Source organism: Megascapheus bottae, chromosome 7, assembly GCF_031878675.1.
Source record: "Megascapheus bottae isolate mThoBot1 chromosome 7, mThoBot2.hap1, whole genome shotgun sequence".
NCBI classification, from domain to species: domain Eukaryota; kingdom Metazoa; phylum Chordata; class Mammalia; order Rodentia; family Geomyidae; genus Megascapheus; species Megascapheus bottae.
Genome location: NC_143515.1, coordinates 1,206,692 through 1,226,663, shown reverse-complemented (window position 1 = coordinate 1,226,663; position 19,972 = coordinate 1,206,692). Strand labels below are relative to the sequence as shown.

Genomic DNA, 19,972 nt, shown 5'->3' with positions numbered 1-19,972 from the left:
CAATGTCCTAGGGTTCAAGTCCCCAAACAGGCACACACACTTTGAGCTAAACATTTCTCTGTTGAATAAAGTTCTTCACATTTATCCTTCATTGTCCTGAACTTCATTTGTCAAAAATTTCTCAGGCAAGAACCTATGAAGACTCAGCCCTGGACACTCAGCTTCCCTGGCAGTGATGTTGCAACACTGGCCGGCATTGTCTGATGCTAGGCTGTGTTATTAAACAGGTGTTGCCTGCCACAGGGATGCAACCCTCGTAGGCTCTGCTAGCTGCTGACCCAGAAAGGCTGTGTGGGTTCTGCCTGCCACATACAGAAGGAAAATACTCTGTCCTTTATTTTTTTGCCAGTCCTGAGGCTTGAACTCAGAGCCTGAGTACTGTCCTTGGGCCTCCTCAAAGCTAGGGCTCTACCACGTGAGTATGTAGTACCAAAGAATTGAATCTAGGCCTTCGTGACTGCTAGGCGAGCACTCTACCACTAGGCCATGCTCCCGGTCCCAACAAAATTATTCATGAGATACTCTGAAATGCTTCTCAAATGTGGATCATACAGGTCTGGAAAAGCTCTCATCCATTTGTGGCTTTAATTTACTTCTCACTGAAGACTGAAGATGTTAACCATTTTAATGTCTTCCATATATCTTCTTAGAGAAATGTTTATTTTCATCTATTTGCCCATTTTTAATTTGTGCACATTTTTATTGAAATCAATTAGCTCTGCAAAGGGATTTCATGCTGACATTTCTATATTTAGAGATAAAATGTGCCTTAACCAAGCTCTCTTTCCATCATCATTCCCCCCCCCTCCCCTTTTTGTGTGTGTGCAGGACTCACTCATACTGGGTCTTGAACTTAGGGCTTCAAAGTCTTGTTTACCTTTTTGGAAGGCTGACACTCTAGTACTTTAGGCACACCTCCACTTTTGACCTTTGGTTGGTTAAATCCTCTGATCTCTACGTAACTAGAATTATAGGCATGAGCCCAGCATAAGTTTTTATCTTCAGTGAAGTCCTTTTTTATTTTTTTTCCTTTGTCTTTTATGCTTGTGTCACAGAGGGGGACCGGGGACAACACATGATATAGGGGATTTCCTCACAATATAGGGGATTTCCTCACGGTATTTTGCTTCAGCACAGACGGGTGCACTGTTATTACCCTCCCCAGAGGTGGACAGACTCACCATGCAGGGTGTTCTACTCTGTAGTTGTTTTTATTTATTTATTTATTTATTTATTTATTTATTTATTTATTTATTTATTTATTGCCAGTCCTGGGCTTGAGCTCAGGGCCTGAGCACCGTCCTTGGACTTTCTCAAGGCTAGAGCTCTACCACTTGAGCCTCAGCACCACTTCTGGCTTTTTCTATGTATGTGGTACCGAGGAATCGAACCCGGGTCTTCATGCATGCTAGGCAAGCACTCAACCACTAGGCCAAACTCCCAGCCCTTTGTAGTTGTTTTTAATCCTAACCCAAGAGGTGACATTATCTCTTCTTCTTGGTGCTAAGGAGTGGAGCTCACACATTTTAACAACTGGTTACCAGGGTAAGGGGATAAGACGAAATTAGAAAGCCTCTTACCATCAATGAAAGGTCCTACCTGGAGGAAGGCAGTCCTTTTAGAGGAAAAGGAGTACATTTTCCTCCTCACAGCTGGCTGGGATGGGGCTGGGAATGGTTACAGTTGGAGGAGGCTGGTAAAGTCAGTGCAAAGTTCCACTCAAGTGGGTGGGTGGGTAGACATCTATTCTTTGACTCCACTGGTAAGAACTCATACGCTTGACATGGCTGGATAGTTGCAAACAACACAAATGATAGTTACAATTGTAGTCCAGAAGCAAATGTGGCCCGTCCGAGGTGGGGCTTTGTTAGCACTTTACTGCTTGAATCACAGCTCCACTTTCAGCTTTTTCTGAGTAGCTTATTGGATGTAAAAGTCTCATGGACTTTTCTGCACAGGCTGGCTTTGAACCAGGATCCTCAGATCTCAGCCTTCTGAGTAGCTGGGATTATAGGCATGAGCCACCACAGTCCGTGGCTGCCTCTGTGTTTCTGACAGAGCTATTCACTAACACTGTCTCTCAATTCCTGGATGCAGTTTCCTATTAGGTCTACTGGGAGAAAAGCCCTGCCAGCTTCCTCTTCACCAGACTGGAACCAGTAACCACCTGACTGTTAATCACCTGACTGAGAGTCGCTAAAGGATCCCAGGCTCTAGGTCACTTGCTCATCCGCTGAGGTCTTCCCAAGTGGCCCTGGTCCCTAGGCTCTGAGATCACTTCCACATCCCCTGTGGTCCCGCCTCCTGTCTGTCCCTATATAGTCCAGCTCAACACCAGTACTGCTCTTCTCCTCCTTTTCCCTTGTGTGGCCAGAAGTTTGCTCTTCACCCCACCCCCCACCCCAACAAACCTTTCTGCTAGTGGTGGGTTTCCTTTCCTTTCTGGCTAACCTCTATCTCCAATGGCTCAGGTTCCCTGCTTTATCCTGCTATGTTACCAGTGAGTGGTCTAGGAGATAAAGATCCCAAAGTTTTGGTGTCTCACTCAGGGAAATGAATAAAGACACACACACACACACACACACACACACACACACACACACACACACACACGGTAAAGTGGCAAAGCAAGAAACTTACCAGAGTAAGTTCACCATTGGTGGAAACAGCAGGCTCTAGCTAGGTATATATTTGATATATTTGTGTGTGTGTGTGTGTGTATACACATGTAATGTATATATTGTATATATATATGTATAATAGATACATGAGACGCATGTATATGCATGGAAGCCTTAAGTAGGAGTTTGTTGTGTAAAGAAAGGTCAGAATAATGACTTAAATATTTCTACTGGGAAGTTGCCTGCTTCCCTTTTTAGAACTTTTCTACTTTTACAAGTCTTTCTACCTCTAGGGAGAAGTCCTAAGGGTAAACTGACAACTACCACCAAGGGCAAAGGACCCTGGCAGGCACTACCGAGGAGCTAGGACTCTTGGGTGTCTCCTAGGGTCTGACCCAGAGAAGAGTGTTTTTCCCTGATTTCTAACCTGCCTCAGTGAGGCTAATTTGCTGGAAAAAAAAAAATCGGAGATCTAGCCATATGCTTATGGCTTATCCCTGTAATTCTAGCTACTCTAGAGCCTGAGATCTAAGGATTGAGATTTGTAGCCAGTGAGACTAAGACTCTTCCGTTAGCCAGCAAAAAGAAAAGAAAAAAATCAAAATCTGTCAAACTCCTGGTCTCTAACTTGGATGAAGAAAGAGACAGCCGGTTTTTGCTAATTTGCATACCTTCTTTAGCTGCTGAGTGAAGCTTGAGGCAAAAAACTGAGAATTGGTTAGTAGCTATTGTCTCCCTACAGATCCTTTGCATCATAATGGGATGCTCAGAACTGAAAGCTCTGAGAGCCCACCACCCCCAAAGGAATGAGGAAGAAGCTGAAGTTGAAGTGGCCGAAGGTAGAGACCCTCTCTACCCCACCTGGTAGTCTAGCCTCTTTGCTTCATCTTTGTTATAGTATGAAACAAAGGTATCTCTCCTGCTGATTCAGGATTAGGACCTCCCACTCAAGGAACCAGGACTGGAATTGCACTGCCCAAGACTTGCTAGAACCCCATACAGTTGGCTTACACCTGTAATTCTAGCTACTTAAGAGCCTGGGATCTTAGCTTTCCAATTTACCATCAAAAAGCCAGAAGTAGAACTGTGACTCAAGTGGTAGAGTACCAGTGTTGGGCAAAAAAATCTAGGAGATGGCCTGCTTAGCATGCAGGAAGCCAGAAGTGGTGCTGTGGCATAAATGGTAGAGTGCTAGTCTTGAGAAAGCCCAAGGACAGTGGCCAGGCACCAAGTTCAAGCCCAGGACTGCCTGAGCTAACACGCAGGCTCTGTGTTCAAGCACTAATATTGGTACATGTACACACGTGTGCAGGCACACACACAAACACACACATACACATAGATATTATGAAATAGCCTCTCTTTTCAAACAATTTCCCAATGAAAGTCTGATTGCCTAGATGATGACTGTTAGGGTCCAGTCCCCCAATATTAGGGTCCGTGATCAAAAGAACGAGCCTGACACAAAAGCGGAAGTTAAACAGAGTTTTATTCCGCGCCTAGCATCGAGAATCATATTGACCGGTCAGGACCCTCTCTAAGATGTGAGTGAGAGAGCGACCCCACCTAGTCTTACAGGCTACTTTTATAGGCCGCCAGCCATGTGGTTGGGCTGGCCATACACAGGTGGCCAATGGAATCCCAACATACTTGAGTAATGGCTGGGGCAACCACTGACACCTTTGGTGTTTGAACTGACCTATCATCTCGGTGGGCTTCTGGCGCACTGCTCTGATGACAAAGGAAAGGGAGGGAGTTTCCTGGCAGTCCAAGGCGGGTAGGGTGGGGAGGAATTCTGGTAACTCCACCTGGTTTAACTGCTCTTGTAATCTGAGCTGTTATCAGGGATTTTACAGCCCCCCCCTTAAGTACTCCTTTGTCATGAAGATGGGAAATGCCCATAGGGGATGGATTTGGGGGGAAGTCAAGAAAGGGGTCCTTTCAATGACACTCTAGTCGTAACCATTTGATGAGTCCAAGTCAGAAAAGACAGCCTCAATTCCAGCCAATGCACCACATACGTTACCACAAAGTTTAGAGTAGCTAGACAGCAGTCCTTGAGTCTGGTAAGAAAAGAATTCAGATAAGACTTGAACAAAAATGGAACTGACAAGAAAGTTTATTAGGAGAGGAATGTGGCAGAGAAAGAGCATGTGGCATAGACATGCCACAGGAAAGACAACACTTCAGCCCAACATCTTCCACATTATGAAAGCAGGCCTTGAGTCAGTAAGAATCAGGATCCTTGAAAGTAGCTTTCATTGGTGAAATTCCTTTTTGTTTCCTGTAAGGTTGTGATGTCGAAGATTTACAGTACTATCCTTATTTTTTCATTCTGTTGTCACAATTTCCTTATTCTTTTGTAGCCTCGTGCGCCATCATCTGACAGGCTTTAGTTCATCAGCTTATCCTCCTATCTGCAAATGGTCAGAATGGCTGCTTTTCTACTAGTTCATACCAGTAGGGGGTGCCATTTCTCTGGCAGTAACTAAACCCGAGGAAAATTAGCACTATCACTGAAACAATCTCTTTGGACAGTAGGCCCAAAGTCCAGGAGTTCCAGGTTAGGTCTAGCCATATATTACCATATGCCAAAGGAAGAGAATAGTGAAAGGTAGAGGAAAAAAATTATTACATGGCAATCACAAGAAAACAGCACTTGGGTATATCTTCAGGATATAGACATTGACTTCAGATTAAATAGAGAGAATTGGGGAGGAGGGCAAGGGGCAAAAAAGATATGCAAAATTAAAAAACCTCAAGTCAGGGCCAGGAGTTTGGCCTAGTGGTTAAAGTGCTTGCCTACCATGCATGAAGACCCGGGTTCGATTCCTTGGTACCACATACATAGAAAAAAAGCCGGAAGTGATACTGAGGCTCAAGTGGTAGAGCTCTAGCCTTGAGAAAGTCCAAGCACAGTGCTCAGGCCCTGAGTTCAAGCCCAGGACTGGCAAAAAAAAAAAAAAAGATTAAAAAATTAAAAAAAAACAAAAACCCCTCAAGTCATAGGTGTGGCCCAGTTGAGCATTAGCTCCGCCTTTGTATCCTCAGAGGGGTTCTGGAGAAGTATGACTTTCACACGTTAAGATAAGATAAAGCAGGAACAAGTCGTCCAGCAGGTCATCTCTTAAGCTTTAAGAAGAGGGCATTGCTTGTTTGAGGGACAGATTACCTTTCATCACAAGATGCTCATTGGTGAATTTTCTTCCTAGAGCTTGTTGTAAAGTGATGAAGCAGAGAATAGCTCAGATCAAAGGGCACAGATACAGTCAGAGTGAAGGACTTGCCTTCTCCCTCTTAGCCCAATCTTATGTTTCTAAAGATGGAATATAAAGAATTGACTCCCACTTTATTCTTAAGTCAAACAAAACACCAAAACACCAGGTATGTACTCACTTCCATCCTTGACTTAGCTGAAAGCCCCCAGCCTAGGTAGAGCATTCCTCTCTGAGCCTGGCCAAAATACTTCCCTTGGCCCACAAGGGACCATAGCCTATTTTTTTTTTCTCCTTCCTTGTTAAGACCCATATAAGCTCAACCCCAAATCCAATCCATCACACAACTTCCAGACCCACAGAAGGTCTGGGCACCTCGCTGACAATTAACAGTCTTAGCCTATTGAGACTAGAGTCTGGTCTTTTCTATTCTCCTCCATTTTCCTAACACAAGATTTTTTAAAAATTTTATTTATTTATTTATTTGCCAGTACTGGGCTTGGGCTCAGGGCATGAACACTGTCCTTGGGCCTTCTCAAGGCTAGAGCTCTACCACTTGAGCCACAGCACCACTTCTGCTTCTGGCTTTTTTTTTTTTTAATATATGTGGTACCGAGGAATCAAACCTGGGTCTTCGTGCAAGCTAGGCAAGCACTCTACCACTAGGAAAACTCCCGGCCCTAACACAGGAATTTTTAATTCACAGGACCTTGGAAAGGTATCTTCTAGGTTTCCTCTTACATAACCACTCACCTGATATTTAGGCAATACCTTAAGAATGTCTGCTAAATCCAAGGAATTCATTCTGTTATTTACTGGGCAGGACATAGGCCTGGCTAAATGGATGGGTTCTTCCAGGTCAGGTTCACCCACGGGATAACGTGAAGCAGCCCAGGTGCTCTACAACAGATGGGAGTGTGGTCAGCCAGTTGTGTCCAGGTGTTTCAAGAGCCTGAAAAAGCTTTTTTTTTTTTTTTAATGTTTTTTATTTTTGATTTTTTGATTTTTTGCCAGTCCTGGCTTGAATTTGGGGCCTGAGCACTGTTCTTGGGCCTTCTCAAAGCTATTGCTCTACCACTTGAGCCACAGAACCACTTCTGGCTTTTTTTTCTATGATGTTGTACCAAGGAATTGAACCTAGGTCTTTATGCATGCAGGCGAGCACTCTACCACAAGGCCAAACTCCTGGTCTATTATTATTATTATTATTATTTTGCCAGTCCTGGGGCTTGGGCTCTGTCCTTCAGCTTCTCAAGGATAGCACTCTACCACTTGAGTCACAGCGCTACTTCCAGCTTTTTATTCTTTGGTATATGGTACTGAGGAATTGAACCCAGGGTTTTGTGCATGCTAGGCAAGCACGTTACCACTATGCCACACTCCCGGCTCACAGAGAAAGTTGTTTTTTTTTTTTTTTTAATGACCAGAAGGGGGGAAAATGCAAAACTCCACTCAAGAGTGGTGCTACAGGGCCATGGTGTACCTTAGTGGTGCAGTGCTCACCTCACATGCATGAAGCCCTGGGATTGATTCTTCAGTACCACATACACAGAAAAAGCCAGAAGTGGCACTGTGGCTCAAGTGACAGAGCGCTAGCTTAGAGCAAAAATTGTCCAAGGACAATGCCCAAGTCTTGAGTTCAAGACTTGGTGTCAGCCCCAGGACTGCTATACATTTCTTTCCCTTTTCACCCCAGTTTTCAGACAGGATGTTTATGATATGGGCAAGACTACTCTCAACTCTAGTGAGACCAGATGAATGTGGTCAGGACAGGGCAAGACTTTTCACAAGTATGATAAGAAAAAGGGACAAATAATAGGAAAGAAAATTAATATATCATAAGAAGAAAAATGTGGAGTGGTTTTCTTCATGCAGACATCTCCTACAGAAAAGATAAAGACCCTAATGCAATGTGGGTGGCATGTGGAATTGGAGCCTGTCTTTTGTCTTGTCTATAGGAGAAATGAAAACAGAGTTTAAGGTGAAAACCCTCTGCTCTAAGAGTTCCGGTTCAGTTAGGTGTAGTCACTTATGACACAAGGCTTGGTCATCTGTCTCTGTGCAATAAAGGGCAAGAACTGCAGAGGAAGGAGGTTTCACGGAACAGAGCTGCATCTAGAGGACTAGGGACTCAGTGAAACCATCCCTTCTGAGGGTAGTGATAGAAATTTTAGGCTTAAATAGAGGAAGGGGTGTTCTCTAATCATTGGACCACAGGACCATGCTGCCAATGTGGCCTTGTTATAGTAAGAGTCATTGACGCCTGGCAAGTGGTCTAGTTCTTCCTTCGTTCCTGGATTCAGGAAGATTATTGCAAAGTGATTGTTATAATAGGTAGGATTCTGTTTTGTTTGTTTTGTTTTGTTTTGTGCCTCATTACTGGAGCTTGAACTCAGGGCGTTCTGCTTTCTTGGCCTCTTCTGCTAAAGGCTGATGCTCTATCACTTGAATCTTTTTTTTTTTTTTTGCCAGTCCTGGGCTTGAGCTCAGGGCCTGAGCACTGTCCTTGGACTTTCTCAAGGCTAGAGCTCTACCACTTGAGCCTCAGCACCACTTCTGGCTTTTTTTCTTTTCTTTTTTTTTTTTTGCATTTTTTTATTGTAATTAGTAAAAGGGTTACATGATATTTGCCAGATAGAAGGTGCATTAATTCACATACATCGATACCCTTTCACATGTCTTGGTCTGGCTTTTTTTCTATGCATGAGGTACCGAGGAATCGAACCCGGGCCTTCGAGCATGCTAGGCAAGCACTCAACCACTAGGCCAAACTCCCAGCCCCTAACACTTGAATCTTACACCCCAGTCCTCAGCTCTCAGCCTCCTGAGTAGCTAGGATTATAGGTATGAGCCATCAGACTCTTTCCCCCCCCATACCCTGCTCCCCCACCCCTAAGTAGATGGTTCTGGTCAAGATGCACTCCAGCCAGGGCAGGAAAGTCCATAAATCTCTTATCTCCAATTAACCAGTAATAAGTTGAAGATGGAGCTGTGGCTCAAGTGGTAGAGAACCAGCCTTGAAATTCCTTAGGTACAGAGTGTCTAGGTCATGAATTCAAGTCCTAGTAGTGGCACCATTCAAAAAAGATATACCTGTAGCTGGGTGCCCATGGCTCATGCCTGTAATCCTAACTATTCAGAAGCCTGAGATCTGAGGATCATGGTTCAAAGCCAGCCTGGGTACAAATGTCCATGAAACTCATATCTCCAATTAACCACCAGACAACCAGAAGTGGAGCTGTGGCTCAGAGTGCCTTGAGCTGAAGAGCTTAGGGACAGCACCAGGCCCAGAGTTCAAGCCCTACAACTGACCAAAAAAAAAAAAAAAGATACACCTATATTCTTTCTCTGTTTCCCTGTAGCCTATGCTGTTATCATCATCAATTACATGGGGCTGGGAAGGTGGCTTAGTGGTAAAATGCTTGCCTGGCATGCATGAAGTCATGTGTTCGTTTGATTCCTCAGTACCACATAAACAGAAAAAGCCAGTAGTGGCTCTGTGACTCTGTAGGTGTTAGCCTTAAGCAAAAGAAACTTAGATCCTGAGGTCAAGCCCTAGGACTAGCCCCCCACAAATGTGTCTGCTCCAGATGTTGCATACCTTCACACACACATGAAGACTCAAATGAATCCTAGCTGGAGTCCCGCCTTCCTACAGGGTTATCAGAAACTTAGAACAATTATGTGGACCTCAGTTGGGTCCTTGAATCTGGGAAAAGAAGAATTCAGGCAAGACTCAAACATAGTAAAAGTAATTAGAAAGTTTATAGGAAAAGAAATGTGGCAGGGGCCAGAAGCATGGCCTAGTGGTAGTGTGCTTGTCTAGCATGCACAAAACCCTGGGTTCTAGTCCCCCAAAACACATACACAGAATAAGCCAGAAGTGGAGTTGTGGCTCAAGTGGCAGAGAGCTAGCCTGGAACAAAAAGTGTCCAAGGACAGTGCCTAGCCCCTGAGTTCAAGCCCCAGGACTGACAAAAAAAAAAAAAAAAAAAGAAAAGAAATATGGCAGAGAAAGAGAGTATGTCACAGGAAGACAACACTTCAGCCCATTCCAGCCTTCTTGCATTGTCTTTGGGATTATAGAAGCGTTAAATAGGGAGAAGTAAAGTCCTTGAAGATAGATGGCTTTCTGATTAAAAGACCACCTTTCTGTTCCTCAAGATTTACTATCCCATGGGGCCAGGAGCATGGTCTAGGGGTGGAGTGCTTGCCTAGAATACACAAAGCCCTGGATTCAATTCCTCGGTACCACATACACAGAGAAAGCCAGAAGTGGTTTTGTGGCTCAAGTGGTAGATCACTAGCCTTAAGAAAGCCCAGGGACACTGCCTAGGCCCTGAGTTCAAGCCCCAGGATTGGTCAAACAAAAAAAAAGATTTAGTATCTCATCCTTACTTCCTTATTCTTTTGACTTTACTTGACAGGTATCTTACGTGTGTGTGTGTGTGCGCACGCGTGCGTGCGTGCGTGCGTGTGTGTGTGTGTGTGTGTGCACGTGTGTGTGTGTGTGCTGGAACTGCGACTTGGACTCAGAGCCTGGGCACATTTTTACTCAAGGCTAGCACTTTACTATGCAAGCCATACCTCTGCACCTGACTTATTGGTACTTAATCAGATGTAAGACTTCCATGGACTTCCTTTTCTCTGCTGGCTTTGAACCAAAATCATCAGATTTCAGTCTCCTGAGTAGCTAGGATTATGCACATGAGCCACCATTGCCTGACTTACTTTTTCATTCTTTTGTAGCTTCCTATCCCATTTTGTTGTCAGGTAGGTTTTGGTTTATCAGCTTCTGCTGTCATCTGCCAGTTGTATAGGTCACAGTTCTCTGAGGATTTGCTTTTCTGCAACATCTATCAATAGGAGACAAGTGGAGTTATTTGTTGTAGTTATTTCTTAAATCCTCATGGGTTGTGACTATCTCTGAACTGTTTCCATCTCTTTTTCTGCACATGTCTCTATTACTGCTGCTGACTCTGCTTGAACAGGATAACTGCCTCCACAGTACTGAATCCAGTCCCCGCCCCCTTCGCCCAGGGCACACCGTGAAAGAGGTTGTGAGAGCCTGTGTAATGTGTGGATTCATCCTGACGTGGCTACAGACTCCAACCTGCATCCTGCATGACTCCTTATAGAGTCATGAGTGTCGCATCACCCCACAGTAACCCTGGGTGTTTCTGCAAACCATAAAGATGTGTAACAGAGAGGATGCAGAGCTCTGTAACAAACAGTGCTGCCAGGAATGCGCCTGACCCTTGGATACTAGTTTAGGATGTAACAGGCACTTTTCTAGCCATTTATGACCTCAGCAATACAAACCTCTTAAACCGGTCCTGCTGTTTCTGGGAACCCTGCAGCTGTCACGGAGCACCTCATTCAGATCCACTCTAGGAAACCTGGACCTGTCTTCCTCTCTTTCTTTAATCTCTCTTTTGTCCTCCCTGAGGCTTCTTTACATTATTTCTCTAGTAAGCTTGTCTTCTTTTTCTTCTTTTTAACAGTAAAATTGATGTACAGAGGAGTTACAGTTACGTAAGTCAGGTATTGAGTACATTTCTCTTTGAACAGTGTCACCTCCTCCCTCACTCTCTCTGTTTTTTCCCTCCTGATCTTTCTTTAGGCTTATGGTACCTTGGAGTCAGCGCTCAACCCCAGACCAGGTGGTTTTGGAAAAGGAACAATTCAGGTTAGTGTGGTGTGGCTGTAATCCAAAAGGATCTGTGTCCAAATGAGAAAAGAGAATGGGGGAATACTGTTTTCCCTCTGTCTTCCTCCCTCCCTCACATGAAGGAGAACCCATGTGAGAGCTTGGTAAGAAGGCAGCCAAAGAAAATATCTTCAAAAAGAGCCACCCTGATGGGAATCTTAAGTGCGCTCTCTTGCTCTCCAGAACTATGAAAAATAAGTTTTGTTTTCCACCACTGAGTATTAGTGTCTCAAACTGTGAATGTTACATTTTTAGGATCTATAAATACTATCTTTTTTTTGGCAAAAGGTTGGATCTTGGAGGACCTTGTACTTGCGTGGCTTGTTTGCTCAGTTAGTGCTACACTACTTGAGCCATGCTTTCTATGTTGTCTTTTGCTAGTTATTTTGGAGAAGGAGCCTCTTTGGTTTTTCTTCCCCAGACTGGTTTAGAAATGCAATAAAAAGCCAGATCTTACTAAATGAAAGGATCTCTAGGATATGGATATAGCATATAGGTTTATCTTGTGAGATTGTTGTTCTTAAGTACTATGTTATTTCTCTTCTCTTTTGTTGCCCTTTAGTTAATCTCATGTTGTTACTCTATCTGACTTCATTACCTAGTATATTGTATATATGTTTATTTGTTTATTTGAAATAAGAAAGGGAAAGGGGGAAAATAAGATGATTGGGAAGAATTGGGAGGAGAGAAATGAGGGCAAAAACATAAGAAGGGGTATCAATGTGTGAGAAATAATGTGTCTACTATCTGGCAAAGGTAACTGTAACCCCTCTATGCATTACCCCGACAATAAAAATAAAAAACAAAAACACCCAGATCTCAGCCTCCTTATTAGCTTATTATCAGCATCTCTGTTGGTATTCTCTGCTTTTTGTTGCTATATTTACCAAATTTACTGGATAAAATATGGATGTTAAATATTTAGTGGACTAATAAGACTCTTATTCATATTGTAGTAATCAAAATTATATATATATATATTATCACAAGACCTCTTTTTTTCAACATTGGCATTTGAATTTAGGGTCTTACATTGCTAGGCAGGTGCCCTTCCACTCAACTTGTGCCCACCAGGCCCTTTTGCCTTTGTTGGCTTTTGAATTCAGTCTTGCTTTTTATCTGGACTGGCTGCACGCTTTCTATTTTTTTTTCATATATTTTTTATTGTAATTAATAGAAGGATAACATTATACTCGCCAGATAAAAGGTGCATTAATTCACATACATTGATACCCTTTCACATGTCTTGGTACCCATCACCTTCTCCCCCACCCCTCATCTTGTTTTCCCCCTTTCCCTATCCAATTTCAAATAACTAAATACAAATATATCCACTATATCAGATAACAAAGTGAGATACTGTAACAGTAACTAAGGGATAACATAGTACATTAAGGACAACAATCACTCATTATATGGCTTTTGTTTCTATATCCTGGAGGTCCTTTCATTTAGCGTCATACTGTACGGCCTTATGTATCTAGGTTTTGCTCTATTGCAAATCTCTGCTATGAGAGCCCAAGGTTTCTACTGATTATGACAAATGAGGGAAACCATTGAGACACTTTCTCTTTTTTAAATTAACAAATCTACAGAAAACCTTTATTGAATCAAGGGGCATAATACTAATTATAAACACATAAAACCTGGCACTAAATATGGCCTTTGGGGGTAATTTACATATACAAAAAAGGACATTAAAATCTGTACCAAGCTGACAGTTGCGGAGGCAGATCTGGTCTGTGGACTCCAGTGGCTGATGGTGGTCTCTCTCTCTCTCCCTCCCTCCTTTCCTTCTCCTTTTCCTTCCTCCCCTATTTCCTTTCTAGAGGCAGGTTCCTACTATGCAGCTCAGGCTAACCTCGAACTCACAATCCTCCTGCTTCCAGCTCCTAGGTGCTGGGATTACAGGCGTGCAGTCACTCATCAGTTTTGAAGGAGCTTCTCTGAAGTCAGGGCTTCTGTAAACACCAACGTGCTACAAGCCTGGCATGAAACAGAAATGACGCTGGGATGAGGGCAGGAGAGAAGGGCCATCCTTCTTTCCCTTGTCTCTGGGCTCCAACATAAGTTCAAGGATCCTGGCTGACTGGTACATAAGCCACCTTGGCTTCAGAGGAACGTCTGCAATTTCCAAATGCAGTCTTCCCAAGGAAGCAGTCCAATTTTGACTCAAGGAGTCAAATATAATCAGCCAAGCTAAAGAATTAAGCACATAACCCCACTGACTGCAAGCCAGCAGAGAAACACAATGCTGACAGTGTGAGTGCCTCAGCCGTGCACAACCCTGGCTCAAGTGCATCCCTGGCTCAAGTGCATCTGAGTGATCCTAGTTTAAATGTTGCAGATTCTGGTCACTCTTGGGAGTGACCTGAAGGCAGGGAGGGGTGGGGCCATGCTAGCTCCTTCACTGCTAGGCCTGTCACTGGCCACTGAGGCAGGACTGTCAGTTCAGTCCATTGGGTTGCTCCTCTGCCATCCTGTGGCTCTGGAGAAAGTGGTAACTATCCCTGCTAAGCTGCTGCTCTGTCAGGCCCCACAGTATGGCAATGTACACCTAGGAACCAGGTTGAAGGACAGAGGTAAAGGGCAGGCACAGGGGAACACGAGGAGAGGTGGCCAGGAGGGAAAGAGCCCTGTGGGGTTTTAAGTGACTCACAAGGATGTTATACCACTACAATTTCTGACTAGGAGTTAATTCTGGCATTCTAGTGGACTCTGTCAAAGAAAAAGAGATACCCTCTGTGTTTCTTTTTCGTGCTGGCACTGGGGCTGGCCGGGCCTCAAACTCACTCAGCTTTTCTGTTCAAGGCTGGCACTCTACCGCTTGAGTCACTCTTCTTCTGGATTTTTGCCTGTTAACTGGAGATAAAAGTCTCTAGAATTTGCCTAGGCTGGCTTTGAACCGTGATCCTCAGATCTTGGCCTCCTGAGTAGCTAGGTGTGAGCCACCATGAGTGCACAGCTAACTAATTTTACCCAAAAGTAGGACTGGCCTTCTCAGTGTTCTCCACAGTGGGCTTTTTTCGCCCCGAGTCCTGCTTGACTGTCTTGAGGCAGGTAGGCAAGGGAGATGTGACATTTTCTTCCAGGGTGGCGATAGTGAAAGGCAGAAAACGAAGAACTACATGGCCCGTTGTTAATGAGGGGACATTTTCCAGTGAGCAGGCATCAGACCAAAAGGGCCTCTTTTGAGGACTGGCTATTCAGATCATCTGATTTTCCTGTTCGTTAGGTTACCAAAGGCCATAATTCTTTGAGAAATCGTTTTGTTTCAACTTCAATCTTTATTTTCATTAATGTGTCCAAGAAAATAGATCTGCTAACAAAGCCTGACATACCTGATTCCACAATTACTATATTATTCAGGGAAGTATTTATTCAGTTGCTTTGTCTGAGCATCGTATAAATGTTTACCATTGCAATGCTAAGGCAATGCTGAGTCCAATGGAATAAAGACAAAAGATAACTGGATGTCCAACAATTAGTTGCATTTAGTGAAAGGTTAAAACATTTTTTTTTCTGTTAACTAATTTGTGGTGAACAATCCCATCAACAGTTTACATTATTTACTTCAGCAGAGTTGAAGAGTAAATAAATAAGCAACAGGATACAATTCCCAAGGAGTAAAACACAAATTTTCACAAAGGATGGGACTTGGTAGTCTACAAAACAATATAACCATGTATATTATACGTACTACATTAAATTTATAAAACTAAAGAAAGCTTGGAATTCTGTCATCCTAGCATTCAGGAAGTTGAGCTCTGAATATCTGATACCAAACAAGTCCAGGCAGAGAAGTCAGGAAGAGTCATATCTCCAATTCGCCAGCAAAAAGCTGGAAGTGGAGAGGTCGCTCAGGAGACAATGTGTCAGCCTTGAGCCAAAATGTTATGTGCCAACCATGATTTTTTTTTAGTTTTATCTGAAGGAAGTCAGTTTTTTAAATATTTTTTATTGTAATTAATAAAAGGGTTACATGATATTTGCCAGATAGAAGGTGCACTAATTCACATACATTGATACCCTTTCACATGTCTTGGTACCCATTACCTTCTCTCCCACCCCCCATCTTGGTTTTCCCCCCTTCCCTATCCAATTTCAAGTAACCAAATACAAATATATCCAATATATCAGATAACAAGGTGAGATACTATAACAATATGATATAACCAAGGGACAGCAAAAGAGATGAGAGATAACATAGTACATTAAGGACAACAATCATTCATTATACAGCTTTTGTTTCAATATCCTGGAGGTCCTTTCAATTAGCGTCATACTATATGGCCTTATGCATCAAGGTTTTGCTCTATTGCAAATCTCTGCTAGGAGAGCCCAAAGTTTCTACTGATTATAACAAATGAGGGAAACCATTGAGCCTAAGTTCCTTTGAGTCTGGCTTACTTCACTTAATATGATTTTTTCTAAGTCTTTGCATTTCCTAACAAATGGGTAGATGTCATTTTTTCTGACAGCAGCATAGAATTCCATTGTGTACAAATACCACATCTTGTTGATCCACTCATCAACTGAGGGACATCTGGGTTGGTTCCATATCTTGGCTATGGTGAATAGTGCTGCAATGCACATTGTTGTGCTAGTGGATTTAGTATGCCCTAGTTTCTGGTTGGGTAAATGCCAAGTAGTGGAATTGCTGGGTCATAGAGGAGCTCTATGTTTACTCTTTTGAGGAACTGCCATACTGCTTTCCATAGTGGTTGAACGAGTTTGCACTCCCACCAACAGTGTAGTAGGGATCCCTCCTGGCCACATCCCCTCCAGCATCTGTTGTTATTAGTTTTCCTGATCCTGGCCATTCCAACTGGAGTGAGGTGGAATCTTAGAGTTGTTTTGATTTGCATTTCTTTTATGACCAGAGATGTTGAGCATTTCTTCATGTGTCTACAGGCCATTTTTGTTTCTTCTTCAGGGAAGACTCTCTTTAAGTCTTTGGCCCATTTTTTAATGCCAACCATGATTTCTATACTTCACCTAATAACCAAAATAGTACTTGGACCTGCATTAGAGAAATCTATAGATGATTTACATTAGTTATTTTAGTGTGGATTAAGATTAAATAAAAGGAATAGCAATGTTCAAGAAGTAATGTACTCACTACTGGATGAATGTAACTGTAATCCCTCTATAAATAAAATATAATGAAATGATTAAATCGATACAAAATAGCAATTTCCCAGAGTAAAATATAATTTTTTCATGAAGTGTGAGACTGTGGTAGTCTGGAGAATAATGTTACCATATATCTCCTACACTAAGCCTGTTTAGGAATTCTCTATATTCGGTGGAGGTGTAATGGGATCTTACTGTAAACTAAAACCTTCTGTTGAACACTGGACATTGTCCAGTATTTAATTCATATGATTCATTCTGAGTTTCTGACTGAGATCTTTCTCTTGGACTGTGCTTACTTCTCCCGGGACCCATAAAATATGCAGCTAACGTAATTTTGTTCCTGGAAAAAGACAAATCATTCAGACCAGCTGTCAAATTATCTTTTATACCATAGCTTTGAAATGTTCTTTGTGCCAGTATTGGGGCTTAAACTCAGGGCTTGGGCCACTGGGCTCAGCTTTTTGAAATAGTTTTAAAAGACCTCCTTTGTTCTGTAACTACTCAGTCTGACACAGTACTACTTGAGACTGAAATGTATCTTATTCCACACTGAGATGTAGCACAAGTAAAAAAAAAAATCACAGATTTATATTTTTAAAAAGTAGTATAAAATACATGAATATTTTATTGCATCTTGAGATTTTAACATTGGGAACATACTAATTTAAATAAAATACATTGTTCAAATTAATTTTACTTGTTTCTGTTTTGGGGGTTGTTGTTTTGTGCCAGTCCTGGGTTGAAAATCAGTGCCTAGACACTGTCCTTGAGCTTTTTGCTAAAGTTTACAACTCTTGCACTAGAGCCACAACCCTACTTCTGGCTTTTGTGCAGTAAAGTGAAAATAAGAGTCTCTCAGACTTTTCTACCAAGGTTGGCTTTGAACATTTATCTTCGGATTGCAGCCTTCTGAGTAACTAGGATTAAAGATGTGAGCCACCAACACTTAGCATATACTTTTAGATATTTATTCAAATATGTTGAGAGCTTACATCTACACAAAAGCTAGCACAAATGTATATTGACTGATTTGTACTGGTCCTGGAGCTTGAACTCAGAGCCTAGGTGATGTCCCTGAGCTTTTGTGCTGGGGGCTAGTGCTTTGAACCACAGCTCTTTGGTGGGTAACTGGAGGTAAGTGTTTCATAGATTTTCCTGCCCAAGCTGGGCTTCAACTGGGATCCTTAGATCTCAGTCTCCTGCAAATCTAAGATTACAGGTGTGAGCCACCAACACTTGGCAGGCTCATGGATTCCTAATTCCCAACAAATATCCAACAAACTGTGTTTTCATGAGTTCTTATTACATTTACAAAAATACCTAAGTAAAAGGTAACCGTTCATTGACTAATGGAATGAAAGTATATGATGAGCTAAGAATTATGATTAATCCAGTTCCCTGCAAAAAATCAGCTGGACATCAGTAGCTCTTGCCTGTAAACCTATGTACTTGGGAAGCTCCAGGCAGAGAAGCTCAGGAGAGCAACTCCTAAGTCATAGCTGGTCAGTTTCTTGAGCCTTTCTTCTTAAACTATGTGGGAGACTATGTTTGGAAGAATTGTAGTTCCAAGCAAGCCAGAACAGAAAAGCTTTTGAGATTTCATCTCTATGGAGGGAAACTGAAAAGGATGGTACATGCCTGTCATTCCGGCAATGACAGGGAGTCCTACAACTGGGGGAATCACAGTTCAAGAATATGCCTGCACAGAAAGGCAGACCTTATCTCAAAAATACCCAGGAAAGAGAAGGGCTGGGGGCATGGCTCATGATAGAGTGCCTGCTTAGGTTATAAGTTCTAAAATCAATTGTAAGAAAAGTGTAAAAATCACACATTCAAAGAAAAAAACATTTTGCTATATTTTCCCAGTGTTTTTCTATCTGTGTACAATATAGGTATCTATTATTGAAGTGACCCAGTGGGTTGTAAGCCACCAAGGCCTATGGTGAGGTCAAACTGAATTCTCTGGACACTCCTGACCTGCCGATGTGTGATAATATCATGAAAGTGATAATGGGACTGTTTATGTACAGCTTAACAGACTAGAACTTTAGAAATGCTGAACTTTAGGAATGTTGAACTTCCCTTTGCCTGGCAACATCTTGCACAATATTCTCCCAGTCTAGATTTTTCTCCTATCAGTATGATAAACGTGGAGCTGGAGATGTGGTTCAGATGTTTGGTTCAACACACTTGAGGCCCTAAGTTCAACCACCACCAGTGTAAAGTCTCGTTATGCCTCAAGAGTATTGCTTAGAACCATGTCCCCCTTTCCCATGAACCAGCATCACTTATGTGTATGTACATATTGATGTACGTACATGTCTACATGTATATAAAACAGACTTATTAAATATTCATGTGTGTGTGTGTGTGTGTGCTGTCCCCGAGCTGCTTTTGCTCGAGTCACCTGCGCCGGAGCTCCACAAAAGGTCATTTTTAAAAAGCTTGTTAGCCAAATGCCTGAGACTCGTGGCTGTAATCGTAGCTCTGCAGGAGGTGAGAGCTGATGACTCCGATTCCCAGCCCGCCCGGCTGGAAGGTCCCTGAGATTCTTGTTTCTAATGAACTGCAGCCCTCAGCCCGCAGAACGGAGCCGGAGCTGTGGCCCGGCGGCGGACCTCAGCCTCGGGGGAGTCTGGGCGCCCGCACGCCGGTCTCCAGCGCCAGCGCTGGCCTGCCTGTCTCTCACACACACAGAGGCGGCGGGCGGGGAGGAGGCGTGGCTCTCGTGCCTCCCTGCCAGGCCTTAGACTTTAAGCGCGGTGTCTGCCTGCCCCGCGTCCTCAGGCCCTCGCGCGGGAAGCGCTCCGTCTCTCCTCACGCGCGCGGCGGCCTCTCCCGTCTCCTGGGGCGGACGCTGGGCACGGACGCTGGGCACGCCCAGGGGCACGGTGCTCGGACGGCGCGCCCGCGACAGCGGAGGCCTTCCTGGGGCCCCACCGGCCGGGAGCTCCTCGCCGCGGAAGCTGACAGGAGACCACGCACCTGCTGCCGGCTTCCGCGGAGCCGGCTCGGAGGAGGCCCGCCTGGGCGGCACGGCTCCGTGACACCCGCTCCGGGTGCTTTGGCCTGTCCCTGTGAGTCGCGCCCGAGGGACGCGAGGTGAGCCCTGCTCTGGTGCTCTCGGTGACTGTGGAGAACGCCGACCACGGGTGGACTCCGCCAGGGCCTCGCGCACGCCGCGGCTCAGAGCCGCGGGGCGGACGCAGAGGGCGGAGCCCCGCCCAGCCAGGGGCGTGGCCCGCCCACGTCACGGGGCGGAGCCCGCGGTCTCCGCCCCCAAGCCC

The 19,972-nt window shown here is 43.9% G+C and overlaps 1 protein-coding gene and 1 long non-coding RNA gene across 5 annotated transcripts in view; one reads left to right on the top strand and one right to left on the bottom strand.

Moving 5' to 3' along the window:
- The first annotated feature begins 3,402 nt into the window (after positions 1-3,402).
- Lims1 (LIM zinc finger domain containing 1) overlaps positions 3,403-19,972 on the top strand; it is a 122,618-nt gene continuing 106,048 nt past the window's right edge. Inside the window, exons 1-2 of one of the 2 annotated variants that reach the window (XM_090336277.1) lie at positions 3,403-3,460; positions 11,460-11,525. In XM_090336277.1, the coding sequence (XP_090192403.1) occupies positions 11,464-11,525 (62 nt within the window). In that variant the 5' untranslated portion in view covers positions 3,403-3,460; positions 11,460-11,463. Of the gene's footprint in view, positions 3,461-11,349; positions 11,367-11,459; positions 11,526-19,972 lie in introns of those variants that run through there. The other variant, XM_090336278.1, reaches the window with a different exon arrangement.
- LOC150060165 (uncharacterized) lies at positions 4,736-19,813 on the bottom strand. 3 transcript variants are annotated; one of them, XR_016536208.1, is made up of 4 exons: positions 19,671-19,813; positions 10,568-10,692; positions 6,608-6,736; positions 4,736-5,038 (listed from the first exon to the last, which is right to left on the bottom strand). It is a non-coding gene; the product is annotated as an uncharacterized LOC150060165 (long non-coding RNA). The 3 variants fall into 3 exon arrangements; XR_016536209.1 differs by lacking the exon at positions 19,671-19,813 and adding an exon at positions 10,884-11,025; XR_016536207.1 differs by lacking the exon at positions 19,671-19,813 and having other exon boundaries at positions 10,568-11,025.